The sequence below is a fragment of the Ovis aries genome, chromosome 19 (genome assembly GCF_016772045.2).
Source record: "Ovis aries strain OAR_USU_Benz2616 breed Rambouillet chromosome 19, ARS-UI_Ramb_v3.0, whole genome shotgun sequence".
NCBI lineage: Eukaryota > Metazoa > Chordata > Mammalia > Artiodactyla > Bovidae > Ovis > Ovis aries.
The window spans coordinates 46,297,444-46,323,375 of record NC_056072.1 but is presented as its reverse complement, the minus strand read 5'-3'; the positions used below and the strand labels follow the sequence as shown (position 1 = coordinate 46,323,375).

Here is a 25,932-nt window from a genome sequence, read left to right as displayed (position 1 = left end):
TTAAATCATTGTTTATACTCTCAGATTGTTATAGTATGGAGGCAGCATAACATTTTTCATCTCAAGTGACATGAGGTCCAGGGAGGCTTCTTCCCCACCCACCACATATTTTTGCCCTGACTCAGCCAAGTTCTTCAGTGAAATGAAACATTAGCATTTGGGGACCAGAGCAGATCCAGGGCAGCCCAGAGAGAAGCCTATTGGCTGACTGGCCAGAGTGGCCCTAGGGAGGAGTGGGAGTTGTCACGGCCAGCACAGCGTCCCCGGGCCAGGTCAAGGACTGGCTATGGTGCAAAGCTTCCTGCTTGGAAGTCTGGAAGCCACGAGACAGTTCTCAAGTCAGTGGACCTCTGGAAATAAGCGTCTGGGCATATTCATAGCCCTTAGAGGAGTTCCCTGCCTCCTCCAATGCGCTAGCAAAATCCAGAGAGGCCTGGAGCTCATTGGTTTGTCTCATTTTAAGCATAAGTAGGTCCTATGTTGAGGCAAAGCAGCAAACCATTTTAAATACATTAAAACAGTCATTACCACTGTAGAATGGCTTATTGGAATTTAAAATTCTACGTTCACACTATTGGATAAACAAGTGAACTGAGAAAACCGAAAAGAGGGGCCAACTAGCCCAGATACTCCATAAAGCCTTGATGACCTTCTGTAATGTTCAGTGTGCTAAGATTCTAAATAAGCACTGCCTGATTCTCCTTCAAAACTCATGGTAAGTGGAGTGTTTTCCAGCTGTGCAAATAAAGAGGGGTCTCTGTGTTTGGTTCTCAACCTATCCGTCATCTTTAGGTCAAATGGAAATGCCACATGAGTCTCTCTTGGTTGTCTGCTTAACCTGTCCCTTTTTAATAAGCTCATGGTCATTTGCTCCTTGTTTGAAAGAGAACTGGTGGCCTGAGCCCTCCTTGGAAGTTCAGACCCATGGCATTTTTCCACTAGAAATCTCTTAACCTCACTATATATTTCCAAGTGTTAAATTTATGAAACCAGAATGATAGTTTAGAGTAGGGAAAAATGGCAATTAAATTTGTTTTGCTATTTCAGAAAAGATAGAAGAAGACAATTGACATTTATTCTGATACCTTTGTGTAATTCATTTTTTTGTATTCTTTGACTAATAGCTCTCCAGCTCCCCAATTCCCAGCCTCTGCTTAACCCTCTTTTGACTCTGTTGCTATGATTTTCACTTTGTAAAACTTCCACATTTAAGTGATAGGATATAGTATTTGTCTTTCTCTATCTCACTTGTCTCATTTAGCAAGATGTACTCAAGGTCCATAGACGTTGTTGAGAATAGCAGGGTTTCTCTCTTTCTCATTCTGAATAATATTCTTGTGTGTGTGTGCATGCACTCACAGTACCTTTTTTATTCATTTATCCATTAACAGAGACATTTTTTGTGTACATTCCATAGAACTTGAGAATTATAGTGGAAAGAGTAAGAGCTGTGAAGATTTAGGTGGTGTTACTGTCGTTAATAACAACTAAGGATGACAGCTGCTTAGTAAGTGCCAGGTAAAGGGTAGAGTACTTTTTTGTATATTATCTCTTTTGACTCTCATTAAAGCTGTATAGGGTGTGTGAAAAGGAAGGAAACTGAGACTGAGAGAGACTACCAGCTTATCCCAGGTTGCCAGCTAGCAGGTGGCAGAGCCAGATTCAGGCCCAGTTGATCTGATGTCTGAGCCTAACTCTTCACCAGGGTGTGAGGTTGCTTCCCTGTAGGGAAAAGAAAGTTGCGGTTCATAGAAGAATGCTTCCCATGATTTGAGAGACTCTAGGAATAGAAATGGAGCTGTTGAGAAAAGAATATAATGGTCCATAGCTAATAAAGACTGGAGCTGGGACTTATACCCAGCCTTCCAGAAATGGTCCTGGTTCAGCTTGTGTAGGCATGTGGTCCATTTTCTGACATTTTACAAATGGAGACATTAAGGCTCTCTGAGGAGACCAAGAGGGGCTGCAGGCAAGCCAGCATTCCTAGCTCCACAGTGTGATCCTTTAAATTGTTTTCAAACGTGAAATTTGAGATTAATTTTCATATTCAGTTCAGTTCAGTCTCTCAGTCGTGTCCGACTCTTTGCGACCCCATGAATTGCAGCACGCCAGGCCTCCCTGTCCATCACAACTCCCGGAGTTCACTCAAACTCATGTCTGTTGAGTCGGTGATGCCATCTAGCCATCTCATCCTCTGTTGTCCCCTTCTCCTCCTGCCCCCAATCCCTCCCAGCGTCAGGGTCTTTTCCGGTGAGTCAACTCTTCGCATGAGGTGGCCAAAGTATTGGAGTTTCAGCTTTAGCATCATTCCTTCCAAAGAACACCCAGGACTGATTTCCTTGAGGATGGACTGGTTGGATCTCCTTGCAGTCCAAGGGACTCTCAAGAATCTTCTCCAACACCACAGTTCAAAAGCATCAATTCTTCAGCACTCAGCTTTCTTCACAGTCCAACTCTCACATCCATACATGACCACAGGAAAAACCATAGCCTTGACTAGACGGACATTTGTTGGCAAAGTAATGTCTCTGCTTTTCAATATGCTATCTAGATTGGTCATAACTTTCCTTCCAAGGAGTAAGCGTCTTTTAATTTCATGGCTGCAGTCACCATCTGCAGTGATTTTGGAGCCCCCCAAAATAAAGTCTGACACTATATCCACTGTTTCCCCATCTATTTGCCATGAAGTGATGGGACCAGATGCCATGATCTTCGTTTTCTGAATGTTGACCTTTAAGTCAACTTATTCCCTCTCCTTTCACTTTCATCAGAGGCTTTTTAGTTCCTCTTCACTTTCTGCCATAAGGGTGGTGTCATCTGCATATCTGAGGTTATTGATAATTCTCCTGGCAATCTTGATTCCAGCTTGTGCTTCTTCCAGCCCAGCGTTTCTCATGATGTACTCTGCATAGAAGTTGAATAAGCAGGGTAACAATATACAGCCTTGATGTACTCCTTTTCCAACTTGGAACCAGTCTATTGTTCCATGTCCAGTTCTAACTGTTGCTTCCTGACCTGCATACAGGTTTCTCAAGAGGCAGGTCAGGTGCTCTGGTATTCCCATCTCATTCAGAATTGTCCACAGTTTATTGGGATCCACATAGTCAAAGGCTTTGGCATAGTCAGTAAAGCAGAAATAGATGTTTTCTGGAACTCTCTTGCTTTTTCCATGATCCAGCAGATGTTGCCAACTTGATCTCTGGTTCCTCTGCCTTTTCTAAAACCAGCTTGAACATCTGGAAGTTCTCGGTTCACGTATTGCTGAAGCCTGGCTTGGACAATTTTCATATTATTCATACACAAAAGGCTTGCTCCTAAATCAGAGGTTCTGGCTGATACTGGTAGTTTCACACTTAGGAGCCCTCTTCTTCATATGCCACAGGCCCACTGAGGACCCTGGCTCCCCGCTGTAGTGGTCATTCTTCCTTGGTTTGTCCTTTCCAGTTCGTCAGACATGTGCCTCTCACCTCTCAGGGCCCTTGTACTGTTCTTTGTAAGATTCCAAGGTGATGTGGAGGTAGCAAATTGTTTATAAACTGCATTTTTTTCTATAGAAAAAAAATGATTTTCAGTAGTGTGTAGGGAGATGGTGATGAACAGGGAGGCCTGGCATGCTGCGATTCATGGGGTCGCAAAGAGTTGGACATGACTGAGCGACTGAACTGAACTGAACTGAGTGATGAAGAGGATGAAGGTGGGACAGACAATTGTGAGGATCTTCCCAGAACACTGTTGCTCCTTAAGGGGATGCACACCAGGCAACACCAACACCATCACTGCCTACCTTACTGCCCTGAGAAGACTGGAAGTTGGCCACTGTTTTCATCCTGCCTTATGTCAGAGGGGAAACGAGTCTTTGAAAAGACTCAAAGGGAGCAGTGCTCCTTCACACCGAAGGTAGAACTAGGACCTTACCTGGCGAGGTAGACAGCCATGGCTTCCCACCAAGGACCAGACTCTGGGGTCCCTCAGATCTGGTGTCATTGCAAAGTGGAGTGTTCAATGATGTGGTTTTGTAGCATCTCATGCAGAGGCACCTCTTAGACGTGGAACTCTTAAGAAATCTCTAAGTAAGAGTAGTAAAATATCAGAAATATAAAGCACCAGGCTGCATGTGGTTTATCACACTGAGTAGTGGTAACCCAGAGTTCACAGGAGGCTCTGTAAGAGAATAAGGTAAATAAATTGATGTTATGGAGAAAAATGAGCAGACCATTTGTAATAGGTGGCTAATTTCAGCATTAATTACTCCTTGGTAATTACCAAATGATTGCTGATTCTGTTTTCTTACATGATATATGAAGTCCGAAAAGGCACTAAAGAAGAGAATAAACATTCAAGAGCTAGGATTTAAAAGAAATAAAAGGGGGTGGAGGAAGGGGAGGAAAAGTGGCCAGTTGAATGCAGATGGAGAACGAGGGAAGCATCTCTGGTTACAGCCGGAGTCCAGTCCTTAGCGACTTCCTATTATTCATCACAATGTACATTTGTTAACTAAAACTTCTATGAAAAACATTTGAAAACAAAAGAGACTCTTTCACAAAAGTTTTGCAGTTTAACGGGTTGAGGTTAGGTGATTAGATTTGCATTAAGCTTTGCAGTATACATTATTCATATTGTTTGTATAGTTTTAGCTTTTCTTATTTTTTCTACATCTGCATCCCTGGTCTGTATACTGAAATGTAAGTTAGAACTTTGGCATTGTTTTGGGTAGACTGCTGGTGCTAACTTCTGTGCGTTTGCCAGGAACCTCATAGGGCAATCATATACTTCCCTACCCCATCCTCAACCTGTCCCAGCCACAGAGATATAAACAACCCATTAGGGGTATCTTTCCAACGGAGGCCCTCTGAGCAGCTGTGATGTCCCTTCGCTTTACAGGAAAAGGCATGTTCAGTTGTTAAGAGCAAAGATTTCGGAACCAAATGAATCTGGATTCAGATTGATCCAGGACAAATAACTGAATTGTTTTGTTTCTGCTTCCTCCTTATACAGTGAGCATGCGCCCATGTTGAGCTGTTGTGTTACCCAAGTGTAGAGGCAAGTGGATTGCAATAAGACCTTGGTGACTGTCTTTGCTTCAGTGATGGCTATCACAGACCTGTCTGCTGGTTCTGAGAATACCACTCTGGATAACATGGGCACCAGCTTTTTGTAACATTTTGTGGAGCCAATATTCCAGTGATAGAGAACAAAATAAACAAATAAATCAGAATTCTATATAGATGAATCTTAAGAAGAAAGTAAAGACCAGGTGAAATGAGAGGAAATGAGTTCAGACAGCTGACCCCTGAACGGTCAGAGGAGCCATCCTTAGAAAACTGGATAAATGGTGTGCCAGGCAGAGGGTACAGCAAGTGCAAGTGCCTGGGGAGGGTTAAGTGGATGAGCTTGGTGTGGGATAGTAGATGAGGATGAGGTCATCCAGGTAGGCAGAGGCCTGGTGAGGGAGAGTCTTAGAGGTCAGGTAAGAAATCTGGATTTTATGCTAACTCTAAATAGAAGCTCTTTTAAAATTTTAGGCACTGAGATGATCTGCTTTATCCTTCATGAGACTACTATGACTGCTGTCTGGAGTCTAGATAACAACGAAGGGGATTTGTGGGGCCAGGGCCTATTGCTGTACCCTGGGGGAGAGACAGTGGAGTCTGGAGTAGGGCCAGAGCAGTGGAGATGGGGAATTAGACTTGAGGCATATTTTAGAGATAGGGCCAGAAGAACATGCTGGTGGATTAGCAATGGAGTGGGTTGAGGAAATGATGGCTGTCAAGGATAATTCTTAAGTTTTTGGCCCAGTTGGACAGTGGCGTCATCGGCTGAGATGGGAAAGACCCCATGGGGGAGGAATGGGTTTGGCCAAGGAAATCAGAAGTTGGCTTTGGACGAGTTCAGTCTGAGAATCCTGCTAGTCATCCCTGTGGAGGTGTCAGGTATACAGTTGGCTATGAGTCTGTAGCTCTGGGGAGAAGCCAGCTTTTTGTAACTTTTCAGAACTTTGATTATGATAAGCAAGGCCAAGTGAGGATGATCCCTCAGCTCCATCTCCTTCCAAATGTGTGACTGTTTTTCCTTCTCACTCCCCTTCTATACTGAGAATCTGTCTCTCCCATCCCCCTCTTTCTATTTATTCCCTCTCTTCTCTTGGGCCTATTTTGGAAAGCCCAAATCAGGGATTTTTACTGTTGGCTTTGAGGATCAGAATGAAAACACAGACAACCGAGAAAAATTCATCCCAAGAGAGGCTGTCTTTCCTGCACATTTAGTACAGGAGCCCAGAGCAGGAAGAGCACTGCACTGTGAACTGCTCACGCGGGTGTCCCCTTGATCCAGAACCATGGAGTGCTCTCCTCTTCCTTTCAACATGGCGACACGTCTCTTGGTTTGTCCTCTGTGGAGCTTGTCTCTATAAGACCCTTCATGCAGAGCCAAAGGTTTATCTACTAGAGAAGAGAGGAAATGTTTTCTTTCCTATTCAGACACTGTTTACAGTCATGGTCTATGGAGGGATGATAACTGTGGATGCTTGCTGTCATCCAGCAATCTTCTTTAAAGCATGTTTTTCCCGCTGTGCCTCCAAGAGGAGCCACTTGGAAGCCTTGCATGAACAGTGATCTGGATGGACCTCCCTGTAGGAGTGCCTGAACTCTGAGGGAGTGCCACGGTGCACATCTGCCCCACTTCAGAATCCTGAGCTAAAGTACAGTCTCATCGGCCGCTGGGGCCCAGTTTCCACTGGGATGGGCGAGTCTCTGGCCTTGGCCAGGAGGGTGGAGTGGACAGGAGTGACAATGCATGTTAATTAGCACTGTGCAGAACTGTCACCAGGAAGCCAGAAGCCACATGGTCCCAACCTGGTTTGGGGTTGGTACACCAAATTTAAACCAGCTGGCTTTTGTTTGGAAATGCCCTGGGAGGGTCCTAGTCCTTTCTGGATAACAAAAGGGCTGGCATTTCCTTACCCTGAGCCCTGTATTAAACACTAAGAGGTTCTGTAAACAATATAGCCAGTGCTGTGACAGATCTGGCTTCAGAGGCACACATATTCTCTCTTGTTTGTTGGCAAGTAGAAGCTGGCATAAACTTAATTATAAGGGTCCTTATTTAGAGGCATGGGGAGGAAGCATGACTCTATGTCCATCCAGTGTCCCCCAGCTTAAAAGACCTCTGTGACCACTTGCCTGTCGGATAAAGTCTCAACTCCTTCCCAAGATCTTATGTGACCATCCCTCTGCCCATTCTTCTCATCTTATACCACCTTACTGCTCTTCACTCTCCCCCAGCTTTTTACTCCAGCCATTCTTAACTATTTTCACTTCCTGGAATGGATCTAACTCTGACTTTGAGCCTTTACTTAGCATTCCTTGCTTTGCCGGACACAGTCTTTAACCCCCCTTTCTCTAGCTAACTGGTCCTCATCCTTCAGGGTTCAGCTGCACTAACCCTTCCTCAGGATAGCCAAGTGATTGACTCTGTCTCTTCTGTGTGCTTTTCTATAAAGTTGATTTTGCTATTTTGTAGTTGTCAGCAGCCACAGACCTCACAGGCCCCAGGAGGCAGGGGTCAGGCTCGTCTAGGTGACCTCTGCTCCACCAGTGCTAGGCACCAAGACTGCCATCCATAAGACGTTTGAATGAAGGGACCCATCCTGGGATCCAGACCTGTGCTCTGTTCAGCCCTTTTCTTCTAACATTTCCTAACCCATAGCAAAGCCAACAGGATCCCTAGCTGAACAGGAACATAGCAGTGGCTGAGCATAATGGCCTCTTCACCCTCAAGATGATAAAAAGTTTAAAACTTTTTATGTTACTGAGAAGTCATGTCTACCCAGCATATTCAAAAGGCAGGTCTGGTACCACATGAGGGTTCAGCTGGAGTTTCAACCTCAAGCACACAAAGGGAACAATTCTGTAGAAGCAGAAGGCATAGATTAAGAGACTTAAGCTTGATTCACCTTCAGTATTTGCCACTTGATACCTGTGAGAATATGGGTGAAATACCTATGCTTGGTCTGCCTCAGTCATCTTATCTTTAAAATGGGTACAGTCATCTTCACTTCATCATGTTGTCAAGAATAAATGAGGCTATGCTTATCAAGTGTTTAGCAAATTTTGTGCACCTTAGAAAATTAATTATAGGGGAGAGGAATAAATTGGGAGATTGGGATTGACATATGTATACGTCTATATATGAAATAGCTAACTAATAAGGACCTACTATAGAGCACAGGGAACTCTACTCTGTACTCTGTATGATCTATATGGAAAAAGAATCTAAACAGGAGTGGAAATATGTGTATGTATAACTGATTCACTTTGCTGTACACCCGAAACTAACACAGCATTTTAAACCAACTATACTCCAGTAAAAACTTTCAAAAAAGTAAAAATTATTTGTAATTTTATTATTATTTATAACTGTTTATAACAATATGTAACTATAAGTATTACAGCCTTTAAGTGTTGTGCTTTGTAGTTTTTCCTGAATTTGTAAGTAGTTTATTTGGAAATAAATACACTAAAATGAAATTAGGAAGGGGTTTACAAAATTTTATGTAAAGAGGACTCACTCCGGTTTCTACCAGAGAAGGTGTATATGTATATGTATAGAGTGAGTGACTAACAGCCTGAGCGACTGTTTAGCACCGTTTGACTAAACAACAACAACAAAAAACCATCAGAAAGAAATTCTTCAGTGGATTAATGGGGGATTCTTCTGAGGGATAGAGGCTTGCCTGGTAGCTGGGCTGGTAAAGAATCTCTCTGCAGTGCAGGAGACCGCAGTTCGACTCCTGGGTCAGGAAGATCCCCTGGAGAAGGGATAGGCTACCCACTCCAGTATTCTGGCCGGGAGAATTCCATGGACTGTATAGTCCATGGGATCGCAAAGAGTTGGGCATAGAGTGACTTTCACTCTGGGAGATGAGTCTGTAATTGCTCTTTATTTTATTCTTTTTGCTTGACTGTTTTCTCCCACAGTAAAGTGTCTGCCTGCAATGTGGGTGACCCAGGTTCGATTCCTGGGTTGGGAAGGCCCCCTGGAGAAGGAAATGGCAATCCAATCCAGCACTCTTGCCTGGAAAATCCCATGGATGGAGGACCCTGATAGGCTACAGTCCATGGGGTCACAAAGAGTCAAACATGACTGAGCGACTTCACTTTCTCTAACGTGAACACAGTGTTTGAAGTGGGCGATGGTAGAGAGGAGACATGATACTGCTGTGGAGATGTGGTGTGGGCCTGCTCCTCAGTTGTAGATCTGCCTGTCTTTACTAAAGGTGCTTCTCCATTGGCAGGATTTTTCACCCAGATCTCCACCTTGGCTGACGTGCAGGAAAATGTCATGGAATACCTCCACGTACTCAGCCGGCCCAAAGTCATCGACCAGGAACATGATGTGGTGTGGACTGAAGCGTACATTGACAGCACTGTGAGTACTTGGGGGCCCCAGGGGACGGACAGTCCGAGGGTGCCTCTTGGCATAGGAGAGTATCCTTGGGTTTATTCTGAAAGTTGGTGGTTGGTTGTATTGTTTCTCCTCAATAACAGGTTCAATGACGTCTTTCTTTTTGTACAGTTTGCATTGGTCTCTTGGTAAGTGAGGTTGGTAACAAATCTTAATATCTGAGAATGCAATAGGTTCTTCTGGAAGGTGTCTGGTCAGCACAGAAAAATCACTTTTGGCTTCTGTCTTTTCTACTTTGTTTCCTGTCTCACAAGTGTACAAATTCTCTCATTGTGGCAATGATAACAGACATGTTGGATTCAGTCCTCACCATCATTGGAGAAGCTCAGTCCTAGAAATGAATCTTGGGTCTCAACTTGGGAATGTGGAACCAAAGCTCAGTTCTGATAGTGAATTGGAGCCACTGTAGAGACCACAGCTGCCTTTTCTTCCCATGGACAAGTGAGAAGATGCTTCCTTGGTGACTGTAGGTAGCAATTGTTATTGAAACTGTGGCCATGGGCAACATTCTAAAGGTAAATTCCAAGCAAAAAAGGTTCTAATGTTGAATTAGTTTAAAGGAAGTAGCACTGCCAATCATCAGGTAATGGCTCAATGGCTGAGTTTCTTGTGTAGTTGCTGCTTGATTTTTCATAGTGATAATGAGTCTGATGGAGTGGCATTTTTCATTTATGGATTTTAAATGTTCTCAGAGGGCCCCTCTCCCATCATTTGTGTCAGGATTAACATCACAGTAATCACTATAACCCAGACACAGCCATCCTCAAGAGTGATCTCAATGGCTGCTGTGGGCTGGGTGTTCTCTCCATGAATTCTCTCATTCCTGCTGCTTTTCTGGCAGCTGCAGGTGAATGCAGGGCAGGAGCAGCATGTGAGAACCCATCCTTGGGGACAGCACAGCAGTCTGTACCCACCGCCCCCCTACCAAAGCCTTGAAGCATACAGTGGGACCTTGGAAATATAAACTGGTCAGGAAAGGGTAGCCGTCTCCTGGGAGAAATCACCCTGAGCAGAGATGGGTCTTAAGCTGAAAAATGTGATAGTTCTGGTGTAGGAGAGATTAGGGAGACTGTGGGATTTTATCATGTTCAGAATCTGACCCCAGTTTGGTTTAGAATCATAGAAGTGAAAAAACTAAGCCACACCATTTGTGTCAGCATCATACTAGCAGTAATAACAGAATAACAATGGTGATGGTTTCATCTCTTCCTTGTACATGTGGTTGAGTATGTCCAGGGAAGAGGAGAGGAGGAGGGTGGCCAGCCAGGATCAGAGTGATCCAGACACTCAGTGGTTCTTTGTACAAACTCTGAACAGCCAGTTGGGTCTGTCATCTTGTTTCATCTGTCTAAAAAATATAGAAGAGAGTCTCTATGGGACCATGACTTGGATACATAGAAAGATCAGTTGACGTTCCAAAAAAACAGACCTACCTACCTATGGAAATTTTGTATGTCATAAAGGCAGCATCTCTAACCAGTGGGGCTAGGATGGGCTTAATAACTGCTTTTGGGGAAACTAGATAGCTATTGAGAAAAAGATAGAATTAGTTATTTTCTTCACATCATGCCCGAGAAAGAAATCCAAGGGAATCAGAGGCCTAAACTATCAAAAATGAAACAATACAAGCAGTAGAACAAAAATCTAGTGAGTTATTCTATAATGTGAGTCCAGAGAAAGGCTTTTAACAATGACTCCAAGATCCAGATGCAACATAAAGAAAAATAGGTTTGACTACTAATATAAACAAAACCCAACTTTTGTTAAGTAAAAAAATTGCTAGAAGCAAAGTCAAAAAGCAAATGGTAAAATAGGAGAAAATATATGGAACATATAGTACACATAAAGAATAATTCTAATATGTAAAGAACTTTCCAAAATTAAAGGGAAAACCCCAAAATTCCTATAGAAAAAAAAATGAACAGAAGACATGAGCAGACAATTCCCACAAAAATAATAAAAATGTTTTTTTAAAATATGAAGTATGTATAACTTGATATATAGTAAGGAAAAGGCAAGTAAAAGTATGGTGAGATACCATGTCTTTCACCTATCAGAGTACCAAAAATGAAAAGCTTAACTTTGTTGTTGTCGCTGTGGGAAAGAGACACTCGTATGTTGCTTGTGGGATGATAGAATGGGGCATTTCTAGAAAGGAAGATGTACATTCACCCTTTGACCCAGGAATCCTATTTTGAGGAATTAACCCTGAAAGTAAACCTCCAACAACCCAAAAATGCATATGCACAAGTTTGTTCACTGCAGAATTGCTCGTAATTTCAAAATATTGAACCTGGAGAAGGGATTGGCTGCCCACTCCAGTATTCTTGCCTAGAGAATTCCATGGACAGAAGAGCCTGTGGGCTTTATATAATCCGTGGGGTTGTAAAGAGTTGAACATGACTGACTGACTTTCACTTTCAGAATATTGAAAGTTACTTAAATCCTCAACCATAAGAGATCAATTGCATAAACTCTGGTACTTGGATGTAATGGAGTCTTACTGTTAAAAATAAAACAGAAAAAAGCCTACCAGACACTAAAGTCATGTCAAAAGGCCCAAGAATCAGCATGAATGGGCTCTCAGTGGTCAGCTCTGGGACAATTTGAACCTCAACATAAAAAAAAAGTAGAGTAATGGACTATAATCTGAATAAAACAGAAATCCATGTGTTCTAGATAAATAAACAAATTTCAGAGAGATGAACTACATAGATGATGGAAGTGTATGTGAAGGAGTGGAGTGTCCAGTGGGCAATGGAAGGCTGCCTGGTGGCTGTGGAGGGAGGGAGTCATTAGATTGAAAATCACCAATGGACAGCCATTTTAGTAAAGAATGATTAGGGCAGTAGTCATCCAAGGATGCTAAGCCTAGGGGAAAGTTTGATGATGGGTGCAGTATTTTCATGGTCTCAAAGTGCTTCAGCATTCCAGCAAAATCTTGAGTTGGGTCATCAAATTAGTGTCACCAATGAGAGGCTGATGGACATTGTGCCTTTGGTGAAGGACACATCACACATATAGAGTATCCAGGCTGGGGTTACATAACCTGAAGATCCTGGAGAGGAAGAGGACAGAACTTTGTCTTAATGTAACATCTAGCTTTAGATAATGTTAATCATTTAAATAAATTGCTCTAGGTTTACTAATCACATACATACATGCATAGTTACACACATATGTAGATCAATGCAAAGAAATAGAGGAAAACAACAGAATGGGAAAGACTAGAGATCTCTTCAAGAAAATTAGAGATACCAAGGGAATATTTCATGCAAAGATGGGGTCGATAAAGGACAGAAATGGTCTGGACCTAACAGAACCAGAAGATATTAAGAAGAGGTGGCAAGAATACACAGAACTGTACAAAAAAGATCTTCATGACCAAGATAATCACGATGGTGTATTCACTCACCTAGAGCCAGACATCCTGGAATGTGAAGTCAAGTGGGCCTTAGAAAGCACCACTACGAACAAAGCTAGTGGAGGTGATGGCATTCCAGTTGAGCTGTTTCAAATCCTGAAAGATGATGCTGTGAAAGTGCTGCACTCAATATGCCAACACATTTGGAAAACTCAGCAGTGGCCACAGGACTGGAAAAGGTCAGTTTTCATTCCAATTCCAAAGAAAGACAACGCCAAAGAATGTTCAAACTACCACACAGTTGCACTCATGTCACACACTAGTAAAGTAATGCTCGAAATTCTCCAAGCCAGCCTTCAGCAACACGTGAACCATGAGCTCCCTGATGTTCAAGCTGGTTTTAGAAAAGGCAGAGGAACCAGAGGTCAAATTGCCAACATCCGCTGGATCATGGAAAAAGCAAGAAAGTTCCAGAAAAACATCTATTTCTGCTTTATTGACTATGCCAAAGCCTTTGACTATGTGGATCACAATCAGCTGTGGACAATTCTGAGAGAGATGGTAATACCAGACCACCTGACCTGCCTCTTGAGAAACCTATATGCAGGTCAGGAAGCAACAGTTAGAACTGGACATGGAACAACAGACTGGTTCCAAATAGGAAAAGGAGTACCTCAAGGCTGTATATTGTCACCCTGCTCATTTAACTTATATGCAGAGTACATCACGAGAAACGCTGGGCTAGAAGAAGCACAAGCTGGAATCAAGATTGCCGGGAGAAATATCAATAACCTCAGATATGCAGATGACACCACCCTTATGGTAGAAAGCGAAGAGGAACTAAAAGCCTCTTGATGAAAGTGAAAGAGGAGAGTGAAAAAGTTGGCTTAAAGCTCAACATTCAGAAAATGAAGATCATGGCATCTGGTCCCATCACTTCATGGCAAATAGATGGGGAAACAGTGGAAACAGTGTCAGACTTTATTTTGGGGGGCTCCAAAATCACTGCAGATGGTGATTGCAGCCATGAAATTCAAAGACGCTTACTCCTTGGAAGGAAAGTTATGACTAACCTAGATAGCATATTGAAAAGCAGAGACATTACTTTGCCAACAAAGGTCTGTGTAGTCAAGGCTATGGTTTTTCCAGTAGCCTTGTATGGATGTGAGAGTTGAACTGTGAAGAAAGCTGAGCGCCGAAGAATTGATGCTTTTGAACTGTGTTGTTGGAGAAGACTCTTGAGAGTCCCTTGGACTGCAAGGAGATCCAACCAGTCCATCCTAAAGGAAATCAGTCCTGGGTGTTCATTGGAAGGAATGATGCTAAAGCTGTACTATGGCCACCTCATGCGAAGAGTTGACTCATTGGAAAAGACTCTGATGCTGGGAGGGATTGAGGGCAGGAGAAGAAGGGGACGACTGAGGATGAGATGGCTGGATGGCATCACCGACTCGATGGACATGAGTTTGAGTGAACTCCAGGAGTTGGTGATGGACAGGGAGGCCTGGCGTGCTGCAATTCATGGGGTCACAAAGAGTCAGACATGACTGAGCGACTAAACTGAACTGAACTGTCATGCTTATATAATGGGGGCAGTTACGAGAGGGAAAACCCATGCTACTGCTGCTTTTCCACTAAAGAACTGACAGAAGAGGTAGAGAAAAAGTCTGGAAGCAGCTCTGGCAAACAGAGCAGAGACGTTGTCTTTGAAGTCTTGTGGTTCATCTTAAACATTTACTTGAAATTTGCATTCTGTGCCATGATCATGTTTACTTACTTTAAAATAAAATAATGCTTTAAGTGGCTTATTATTAATTAAAATGCTAGGTCAAGATGACTGAGCTCATTTTTTCTGTCTCTTCAAGAACCTTTTGATGTACATAAAACTAAACCCCGAGAATTCGCTTGTCCCTGAAGTGATAGCTCAGCACTGCCTCTGTGTTCCCTCTTTGCAAATAACCCTGATAAATTAATCCCCTAGTAGAATGTTCTGAAGGTTCTTTATCATCTTGGTGGTTTTGAGAAACCTGTTAACCTCGGAAGGACATTGGGAATGCCATCTTCCTCTTGGCCTTGTTTGGATGAGGAGAAAGCAGCTACTGCTCCAACAGGTGCCTCTCTGGCCAAAGAAGCAACACCTCTTCAAACTAGTCCTCTGGGCCTATAACAACCAGGGCAAGGGGAGATTCCCTTTGCTATTTACATGGAGTAAAAATCAGAATCATATGCTAAACTCACCTGCAGAGTCTCATTCCTAAGATGAGGCCACCAACTTTGGAACCAACCAGAAGACGAAGAGGGTGTGGGAATCAGCAATTCCAAGTTCATTACCGCCTGACCCATCCAAGACAGTCTCAATCCAGGATTACCTTAATGTTCCAGCTTGTGGTAGTAAAAAAGACGAAACTCAGGAGCACTTGGCGCTGGGCATGGTGACCCCATTTTAATAATGTGCTTTGGAATTTTTTTTGATATTTGAACATATTTATTATCTACCTTAGCAACTTTCTTTAGAGTCTTTCCAAGACATTTATTTACATAGTCACAGAATAACAATTTTCTTTTTCCATTCATAATATAAGAATTTCAATAAGGTTGAATTAATTTATATAATTATGGTAAAATTACATCTGTTCTTTATCATAACATTTCTGCTAAACAGCAGTGTCTCCAAGAGCCTTGTTCTCCTTGTGACATTGTAGTCTGAAGGTGGTTTTGATTCCATTAGGACTTGTGAACCTCCTGATTTATTTATTATTTTACCAAATACTAAGAAAGTAGGTACTAGTTGATTATCAAGTAAATTTGAACACTTGGTCCCACAAGTTTGCTTAATTAATGTGGTCTTAAAAATCTTCTTTCTGTTTAGTTATCTTGTGGTGAAGGCAAAAATAATTCCTTTTTTGCTTGACTCATCAGTTATGGTTGAAAACCCTGCAGCAACAAATATAAGAATATAATTGATTTAATACTTAAGTGAATAGTTTGAAATGACCTGCGAGGATAGTGCTTTCTCTCCTTATTAATTATACATGAATTTATACAGTTCTGGGTCTGGACAAGATCAAGATAAAAGTTTGTGAAGAGAAGCTGAGTTTGGATTTTTATGCATGAGAATCCAGGGTTGCAATCAATCCAGCCTGATCTAAAATCAAGATGGACAAAATTTTCCTTTTAGGATCCATTCTCCCTGAGTGTTACCACCGGTCTGATTAAATATTCTGCTCCTGCCTGGCTGTTCTGTTCAATTTGCTTTTGTGGTAAAGCCCAAATAAATGAATTAATGTTAGAAACATTAATTATGTTTAATCTAATAAGATCTCATGTATTAATTGACAAAACAGCGAACACTAGAACCCTGAAATTCGTGGGCTTCTCCTCTGAATGCACGTTGCGCTGCATAGTCATTATCTCTTAGGTGCAGAGCAAAAAAGCACTAACAGTGGGATTTGTTCCGTTTGTAAGCAGATGACTTGTATTTTCCAGTTGGGTCCTAATCACCTTGGGGATGCTGCCCAACTTGCTGTGCATCAGACTGAGGAAGCATCAGCATTCCTGATGAACCCCTCCAAGGGAGTTTGCACAGACCACAGTGACCCACAGAAGGGAAGCAAAGAAATCTTTTAGAAAACAGTGGGAAAGTGACCATTTGAAATAATGAGAATTCATTACCAAGTCCCCCTGCCCCTCCCCTCTGCTGGTAATACAATTCTGTATGAAATTTGTAGGAACTTTCAAACCAATTTAGTTACGTTTACAAATTGGACATGTATCCCTCCTCCTCACCCCCTACTAAGTCCAACTTGGAGAAAATGCTTTGCATTTGATAAATTGCACATTTAGTTTGTTTTCCCATCTCAGAATGGCACCTAGGCCATTTAGGAGTCGTTTGGGTGATTGCTTTAGGCAACAGTATCTTACTGCCTAGAAGCAATTACTCGGAGGGTCGAAGCCATCATAAGGAAGTTGTTGGGGCTTAGAAGCTGAATAGACGGTGTTTTTCCCAAGACACCACTGCATATCAAAGAAGTTCAAATCGTCAAAGCAAAAAGACACACGTAAAGAGAAACATAAACCGTCCTGCTGGGTTGTGGAACAGAGAATGCCATCTGCATTACATGGCATGGAGGAAACTGATTATGTTGGGACCTCTATTTCATAGCAGATGGGTTCATTAAATTTAATAGCCTCCAGAGCCTTTAGAAACCGTGTTAAAACCATGCGGAGCATGCTGAGACACTTCACTTCTGGCCCTACAGTCATTATAATTCTGGCATAGACTATAAATATTATAGTACTTTATTTCCATTGAAACAGATTACTATTATAATTTTTTTTTTTTTGCTAGGAATGGTGATGTTAAAAATGAGTGCATTCTTGATTTCTGGTGCTATTTATATTCATCCAAATATCCTCTTCCATATAATTCTAGATTTTTATATTAAATAGAATTTTGTTAGGTCAACTTTTTTTTTCTACTTTGAATTGGTGTTACAAAACTATGAACCAAAGGTATAAAATTATTTTCATTTATTTAGGAAAGATGTTCTGACACCCTGTATGGATGACTGTCAACTAGTAGAAAAGTTTGGGGCTGAAAATGAAAACAAAATTTTTTAGATTTCAAGTTTTCTTTTTTTTTTTTAGACTTTTAGATTTGTTGTTTCTGCTATTATGGTATAATAATTTCAACTATCTGTAATGAAAGGATAGCTTCTGGAAATAAGCTCTTAAAATAAACAATCACTAAGTCTGAATAACAATTTAGCATGATAGATTATTCAGCAGTCTTTGTTTACAAGTGACAGTACCAACTCAAGGCAGTAAAGGTCATAAAGGGAATTTGTTGATCTAGAGTCAAGATATCTATGTAGTTCTCTCTTGAGGCATGACTAGATTTAGGGATCAATTCTGTTTATTTTGACTTGTTCCTTGACTCTTATTCACTTATTCCCAGCAGGCTCTCTTTCAGTTCAGTTCAGTTCAGTTCAGCTCAGTCGCTCAGTCGTGTCCGACTCTTTGCGACCCCATGAATCGCAGCACGCCAGGCCTCCCTGTCCATCACCAACTCCCAGAGTTCACTCAAACTCAGGTCCATTGAGTCAGTGATGCCATCCAGCCATCTCATCCTCTGTCATCCCCTTCTCCTCCTACCCCCAATCCCTCCCAGCATCAGGGTCTTTTCCAATGAGTCAACTCTTCGCATGAGGTGGCCAAAGTACTGGAGTTTCAGCTTTAGCATCATTCCCTCCAAAGAAATCCCAGGGCTGATCTCCTTTAGGATGGACTGGTTAGATCTCCTTGCAGTCCAAGGGACTCTCAAGAGTCTTCTCCAACACCACAATTCAAAAGTATCAATTCTTCGGCGCTCAGCTTTCTTCACAGTCCAACTCTCACATCCATACATGACCAGTGGAAAAACCATGGCCTTGACTAGACGGACCTTTTTTGACAAAGTAATGTCTCTGCTTTTGAATATACTACCTAGGTTGGTCATAACTTTTCTTCCAAGGAGTAAGCGTCTTTGAATTTCATGGCTGAATTCACCATCTGCAGTGATCTTGGAGCCCCCCAAAATAAAGTCTGACACTGCTTCCACTGTTTCCCATCTATTTCCCATGAAGTGATAGGACCAGATGCCATGATCTTCATTTTCTGAATGTTGAGCTTTAAGCCAACTTTTTCACTCTCCTCTTTCACTTTCATCAAGAGGCTTTTTAGTTCCTCTTCACTTTCTGCCATGAGGGTGGTGTCATCTGTTCTCTTTACTGGGTAACAAAGATGGTCTCTACCATCCACTAACTTTCATTATCTTTATAGTCCCTTTCCTTCCAGCATCTGTGTCAATCCTGTAAGAGATTGTTTGGGTCACAACCCCATACTGAGAGGAGAGATGGAGTTACTCACTGATGGTCTGAATCTCACAGAGTGGGGAAGAAAACAGTCTCAGAGGGAATTGATACTGGAAGGACAATAGAGTCCTGCATATGGCTTGTTTGTAGAATCTAAAACTAATCTATGACCAAGCTCACATTTCCCATTGGTATGGTGGTATGGTATTCATCATGGTTCCATGCTGTTAGGCACTGGAGCCCTTTATCTGTATTAATGAAATGTTTCCATGGATCCTTGCTAAGTCAGGCATATAGACACAGAGTATGTTGGTAGATAATGTACTATGCCTTTACAACAGGGTACTGGGATGGGTCCAGTTAGGAAAGATTAGGAGGTTGTAAATATGGTTCTATTATAAAACCAAATAGTATTTTCATATTTTTGGTAAACCATCATTCATGGGTGAAACATAGTCTTCTCCAAGCTGTAGTGCTTTACATGGTGCCCTAGTTCAAACCCAACAGAGTTCATTTTTGAGCAAAGGGTGTAACTTACTCTAGCCCATGGTTCCACTGAGGTCAGATGTCTGCCATCCAGTCAACCAAGGATGAGAAAAGGTCATGTGATAGAAACAGGTCAGCCAAGGCTGTGAATGGCAGATTCTATGAAAAATCTCTTTCTTACTGGGGTGTCAAAAAGTTGGCATTTCTAGGTCTCTGTCTTTCTGTCTAAGTCTTCTATAAGTTGCATCCCAGCTGGGCTCTAATACTGACTCTTGGGAGCATGTCTCCTTTCCTCTATTATTCCTAGACTCATGGCTTCATTTTCACTCATGTTGCCCAAACAGATGACCCCAGTCCTCTCTTGCCTCCCACATCTCTGACCCTGCCCTCTCTCCACCCACTGTCTTGCTATGTGGGTGGCAGGAGCCTCTCTCCTTTGTGCCTTAGGAGAGCTGAGGAAGGTATTTTGGCTACCACAGCCAAATTTGCACTGCTTTTTTCCTCTTCACGGCCCAGGTATTTGGGCAGCTTAGAGTCTCAGAGCTGATTTTCATGCTTTAAACTAAAATGAACACATTCCTCTTATTACCAGCATGAAAAACAATTAAAATAATCCCAGAGAGTCAGCCTGTGGCTTGATATCAACTGCCAGTTTCTCTTCTCTTGCTATATGCGGGATTTTCCCCATGTAAAATATTTAATTCTTTTACTCTTAAAACATCAGGCTTGCTGTGCCAAATATAAATGTATTTTCTATGAGGCCATGCCTCAAAGATACCATAGATAAGAATATTTCAACTGACTTTGGCTCTTAAACTGCTTCTGTTGAGCAGTGTCAGAGGACCACTATTTTGCTTCCTCTTGCCATTAAAAATTATTCCTTCATGGCCTTTCACACCTGCTTGTGAGCAATGTGGCATCTGGGAGCTCCTTGGATCTTAACCTGCTGATGATATGCCCTCCTATTAGATGTCCAGACCAAGCATGAGGCTCCATGCTAGTTCCTCAGGGGAAATTCTCTCTTGTTCTGAACAAAGAAGGGGGGAAAAAAAGCAAAGACGATAGTTTATTCAGGCAAAAGGAACATGTTTTCAGATCAATTTCCATTATGTCTAACCAAAAAATCTGGAACATCATGTTTGCTGGTGGGTGGAAACAACTATTAATCACTCTTATAATTGATTTCTCTTCTGAGTGATCAAATTAGAGGTGGCCTGAGATGAAGCAAAGCTGAGTACTTTCATCCCACAATCTGTTTCTCTCCCACTGTTAAGGAGCAAATGTTTCCATGGGAAGGATCCTTCCTTTGAGAAGGACAGGATTCAGGTGCCCTGCTTATTCATCAGTTGACCTCCCGTGATGTTCCAATGGAAGAATTTAGTGAGTAGGGGTGTCCTTACACATTAGCCACTGTTAAAATGCAAAATAATTTTAAAATAAGGTCTTGGCACTGCCAGAATTATATTTGGTTGTTGGGTATATAGTTGTTGTTGTATATAGTGAGTATTCAGGAAGTCCTTACAAATAATGTCTTACATTAGTTTTGCATTTACTGGTTTTCAGTTTACTTTCCTGTATGTTACCTCCAAGTGAAGACACTTCATCATGAAAATCGTTATCAACAGAACCCCACCATCACCAACTTCTCTCCCTCACTCTCAAAACATCAGCCATGCTGGTCGCCTTTGTTTGTTTGTTTGTTTGTTTGTTTGAATTCCCCAAAACTTTCTCCTTTCTCTAGGCTTTTGAGCAATCTTTTTCTGAACTGGAAAGACTGCTCTCCCATTCTGCTCCTTTACTGGGGGGAAAATTATTCCCATTTTCTGTATCTCAGCTAAATATCCCTGTCACATGTCTATTGACCTTCCATCTCAGATTCCTATCTATTTCCTTCATAGAAAGTCTGATCATTTATAATTATAATTATTTTAAGTAAGCACCTAGACATTTTTTCCCTCTTTAAAAGTTGTTTTTGGTTGGTATTCCCAATGATAATGTAAGAACTGGGGCAAAGTCTGTCTTGTGTCCCTGCGACCTAGCTCTCTGCCTGGCACACAGTACCACACATGCAGTATTAGCTCAGGGAAGCCAATACGAGATTTATTTTTAGTCATACCACCAGTCTCTTTTTCACTACTTGCTAGAGTTTGTTTCTTCCACTCTACACTAAAGTACAACGAGACACTAAGAACTAGGGAAAAATAATAAAGAATATTGACTACAAAGTAGATGGTGGTACCATAACAGAGTTTCAAATATTATTCGTGAAATACAGTGGTCATGCTTGTCTTTCCTTTTGAATACTTAGCTGAATGACCAAGTTTAGGTCTAAAGCAGCTGGTTTTTCTGAATGCCAGCTTAAGGTACTCAGTGGCAGTCACTGATTTTAGATGGAACAACCGAGAGCTTCTGGGAGTAAACCAGATTTCTGCAGTGCTCCCTTTCTATGTGTGTTGTTAAAAGCAATATGTTGGGGAAAGGGTTGATTGCTTGAGGCATATTGTTTATACTACATTACTTAGGTCTGATGGAAAAGTTCCTAACGGTGGTTTTCTTGCTAAAGATATGGTTTATGGATGAAGAGTGGAATGTGATTTTTTTGGTCAGGCATCATCATAATTTAGGTGGACTCCAAAGAAACTTGATATTGGGAGAGGCCGGCAAAAATATTCAGGTCCGTGGAGCTCCTTTAGCATTAACAGTCAATTCTCCATCAAAATATAAATGCTGTCTGCTTTAAATTACTGTCCTGATTCAGGCCAAGTTAATTACTCTGGGCCAGACTGGAAAGGAAAATTCCCAGAAAGTCTGATATGATAGAATGGTAGTATGTTTTCTGAAGACATTGAGAAATGCTTAATGAATTAGTATTTCAATTTAACTTTTGCAACAGAATACTAAGGGAATGAGAGAGGAAAAAAAAATCATAGCTTTTTGGCAGCTGTTTGCCATCATAGCACTTGACAATCTGCTTCTTATTTAGTTTTCTGTTATGTGAAAGCATGGAATTCTTAAGTTAAGAAATATTGATCACTGCATGACAATACATATGTAACAAAACTGTATTGTGTTAAAAAATCTCTCCTTTTAAAGTGAGATTACTGACTCTATTTTGTTATTAAAATATGTGGGTCATTTTACTTTGAAAATAAAGTGGTTTTGTTAAACTTAAATTATTTAAAGGTTAAAATAATCTTAATTTTAACTATTAATATTATTAAGAACAGATTTTTCAACCAAGTACAACTAAATGCAAACAAGAACAAACTTGGAAAAGAAAATTGGTGGCTGGAAATGCAAAAATGTGTTGGGGGCTGTATCTTTGGCCATAATACATAGGTTCACAGCAGCCCTTTGCTATATTGGCAGAACCATACATTTTTGAAGGTCTGTTGATTTCCCCAGACTTCATGGAATCTAAACGAAGTGTGTCAATTTCCCATTTTTCTTGCGATGATAAGCCAACCTAGGGCTGAATTAGGAGCACTCAGAATGTATGGACTTTATGGCCCTTGTTGGGAGGAGAAGTTTCTCTTCTTTAGGTTCTTTTGGCTGGTGTAAGAATTAAACAGACATGAGACAGATTAATAGAAGAAAATCAAACAAAAGTTTAATAATAGGGATGCATAGGAGAGACCCAGGAAAACTGAGTATCTTGCCAAAATGGCTAAAATTCTCGCCTTAAATATCACCTTAAGCTAAAGACAAAAAAGATGGTGAGCAGTAGTCTGGGATTTCAGAGGGGAGGAAAACAAGTGACATGGAGATGGAAAAGGAAACGTTTGGTAAATAAATGTTAGCTGCACCACATAGAGACAAGGGACATAGAGTAGGCTCGGACCTCTGAAGAGTTTTCCTCACCACACCTAGTCCATATTCTTTGTATGTATCTCCCATGGAGCTCTCTTCTGGAAACAGGCTGTCTATCTAAATTCTTTCTGGCAGTTAGGGGGAAAGTCAAAGTTTCTTTCTGAGTCATTTGGGGCTTGATTATTAGAGAGGAAATGGCACCCTATTCCAGTATTCTTGCCTAGAGAATCCTGTGGTCAGCAGAGCCTGGTAGGCTGCCGTCTATGGGGTCACACAGAGTCCGACACGACTGAAGTGACTTAACATGCATATTATTATTATTACTATTATTATTATTATTTTCAGCTCAAAATAATCCTCATGCCAACGAGACATTTTAGCATGGCAAGTTTTGCTCCCCTACACCGTCTTATCAGGTACATTGCTCCTTCTCTGTAGTTGTCAGCAAATAGGAACATCTACTCCGGCCATATATTCTAGGGACACTTACAGAACCAGATGTTTGGTTACCTAGTTCACTGACTAAACACCCACTAAGTTGAGGGCCAGTCCCTGTACTGGGCACTACTGTGTCATAGCTTTCATTTTTAGGGAATATGGTTTAAGTCCCTTCAGTGAACAATCCCAGTCAGTTAGGTAATTTAAAATTTATTAGATAATTTTTCATAGTGATCAGTGTGCTCAGTCATGTCTGACTCTTTACAATCGCATAGACTGTAGCCTGTCAGGCTCCTCTGTCCATGGAGTTCCTCCAGGCAAGAATACTGGAGCAGGTTGTCATTTCCTGCTCCAGGGAATCTTCTGACCCAGGGATTGTGTCTTCTGACCTGTGTCTCTTGTGTCTCTTGCATTGGCAGGCAGGTTCTTTACCATACCACCTGGGAAGCCACCTTCAACATTTAAGGCTAAGGGATATTTGTCCTCTCACAGTCTTCTAGGTTATGGTGAAAACAGATCTGACAAATTCTGCTGCCCATGGAAACATTTATTGGAAGCATGCACAAAAACCAACTAACTTCTGAAAGTTCAAGTCCCAGCTCTCTGTCCTTTTATATGTTCTGATGACATCTTGCATCAGAACAAATGCATTATTTGCATAAGTCAGTTTAATCTTCTGTTTGGAGTCAGGTGACTATAAAGCTGGAGTCAGCAACTGGAGGCAAGACTGTTTAATAATCAGGCATGGGGCACTATTCCTAAAGATAGAGCCTGTCGAGCTCTCAAAGGCTTTATGTGGGTTCAAGCAGAGAAAGGCTGAGCCTTGGCAGTCTATGAAACCAATCCACAAAGAATGGATACCTCTAATTTAGCAATAAAGTAATTTCTAATGCCCGTTATGGTAGTTGACGAAACCTCTGGTATTAGAACTCAATACATAAGATACATTGCTTTTTGCTTATATACTAGCTGGAATGTGTATTCCTGATTAAGGCAGTTGACTACCTCTGAGATATAGATTGCAGTGAGATACATATTTATATCACACCATCTATGCTGAAGTATTCTATAGTAAGTTATATACCACAGAGCTTCCCTGGTGGCTCAGTGATAATTAAAAAAAAACAAAAACAAAACAACAACAACAAAAAACACCTACCAGTGCAGGAGAAAAATGTTTGATTCCTAGTCGGGGAAGACTTCACATGCAGTAGACCAGCTAAGCCCACGCACCACAACTACTGAGCCAGTGCGCTAGAGCTCGGGAGCCGCAGTTACCGAGCACACGCTGCAACGACTGAAGCCCAGGTGTCCTGGCACCAGTGCTCTGCGTACGAGAGACTCCACTGTCATGAGAAGCCTGTGCACCGCAACTCGAGAGCAGCCCCTGCTCACTGCAGCTAAAGGAAAGCCCATGCAGCAGTGAAGACCCAACACAGCCAAAAATAAGTAAATAAAATTTAAATAAATTGCACACCACATAGCAGTGATATATTATATACAATCAGGGTTTCTTCTTTGTGAAATGGGAATAATAATAGTGCTGATCTAATAGAGCGAAGATTAAAAATTGTAAGACTGCTTAGTACCATGTCAGATACATAGCAGGAATTCCATAAATGGTCAGCGTTATTATCTGGAAATTCCAAATAGCATTATTTACTTTTCCATACATAGAGTCTTATGGAATGAACTCTGCCTTCATTTTATTTGAGACCTGCCAAATTCTGGCATTCTCCGAACGAAAGGGGAGAGAATTGGTCATGCATTTATTTCCCTTCCCAGCAGAAGGGAGTCACATTCACTCTTTGCAGCGACATCCCTACTCTAAGTGGTGTGTCCAGCTTGTCTTGCCTGGAAGCTCCATTCTGTGCTTAGGAATGAGAGGAAAAAAGTGCCCCTCTCTGTCTGACATCTTTATGATGGTGTCATTTAGAAACAACTAGAATAAGATGTAATTACTGTGCTAGAATCTCATGCTGTGGCTGGCAGGTATGGATCAAGAAACTCAGGAGGAAAAGCTGAGCTGTGAAAACTAGTGGTGACCTTCAGGAGCATCCTCCCCAAAGTGCAGTTAGCTAGGCCTTATTTGAGTAGCACAGTTAGAATAACTGGAATGCTAGAGCCCTCAGTGTGAGGCACTTAAGATGCAACCCAGACCCTGTACTGAGTGCTTTGCATTCTGGTTAGATGGACCTTATTATCTCAGTCCTCCCAATGAGGAAGCCTAGGTTTAGAGAGATTGAGGAATGTGCCCAAGGAGCTGGGGTAATTAGTGGAACAAGTGGATTCAATCTTGGGTTGCCTCCTTGTTGGTAAGGCCTTTTCTCTCTGATGGGACATGGTGGGGGGTATCTCACATGTATGTATGTACTCTGATGAAGAGCTCGCCCAAATGGCTACATTGCCAATGCCAAAGTCTTTAAAATGCCTGATGTGAGATTAGAAATGTCTTTCCCATTCCCACAAGCTTGAGTTACATTGCTTCTACTGAATTTTAAAAATCTCACAGAACCACTT

The 25,932-nt window shown here is 41.7% G+C and overlaps 1 protein-coding gene across 3 annotated transcripts in view; it reads left to right on the top strand.

Annotated features, from left to right (window-relative positions):
- The window catches only part of CACNA2D3 (calcium voltage-gated channel auxiliary subunit alpha2delta 3), an 879,694-nt gene that overhangs the window by 597,768 nt on the left and 255,994 nt on the right, over positions 1 to 25,932 (top strand). For all 3 annotated transcript variants that reach the window (XM_060402372.1, XM_060402371.1, XM_042236061.1), the window contains exon 13: positions 9,293 to 9,426. In XM_060402372.1, the coding sequence (XP_060258355.1) occupies positions 9,293 to 9,426 (134 nt within the window). The remainder of the gene's footprint in view (positions 1 to 9,292; positions 9,427 to 25,932) is intronic.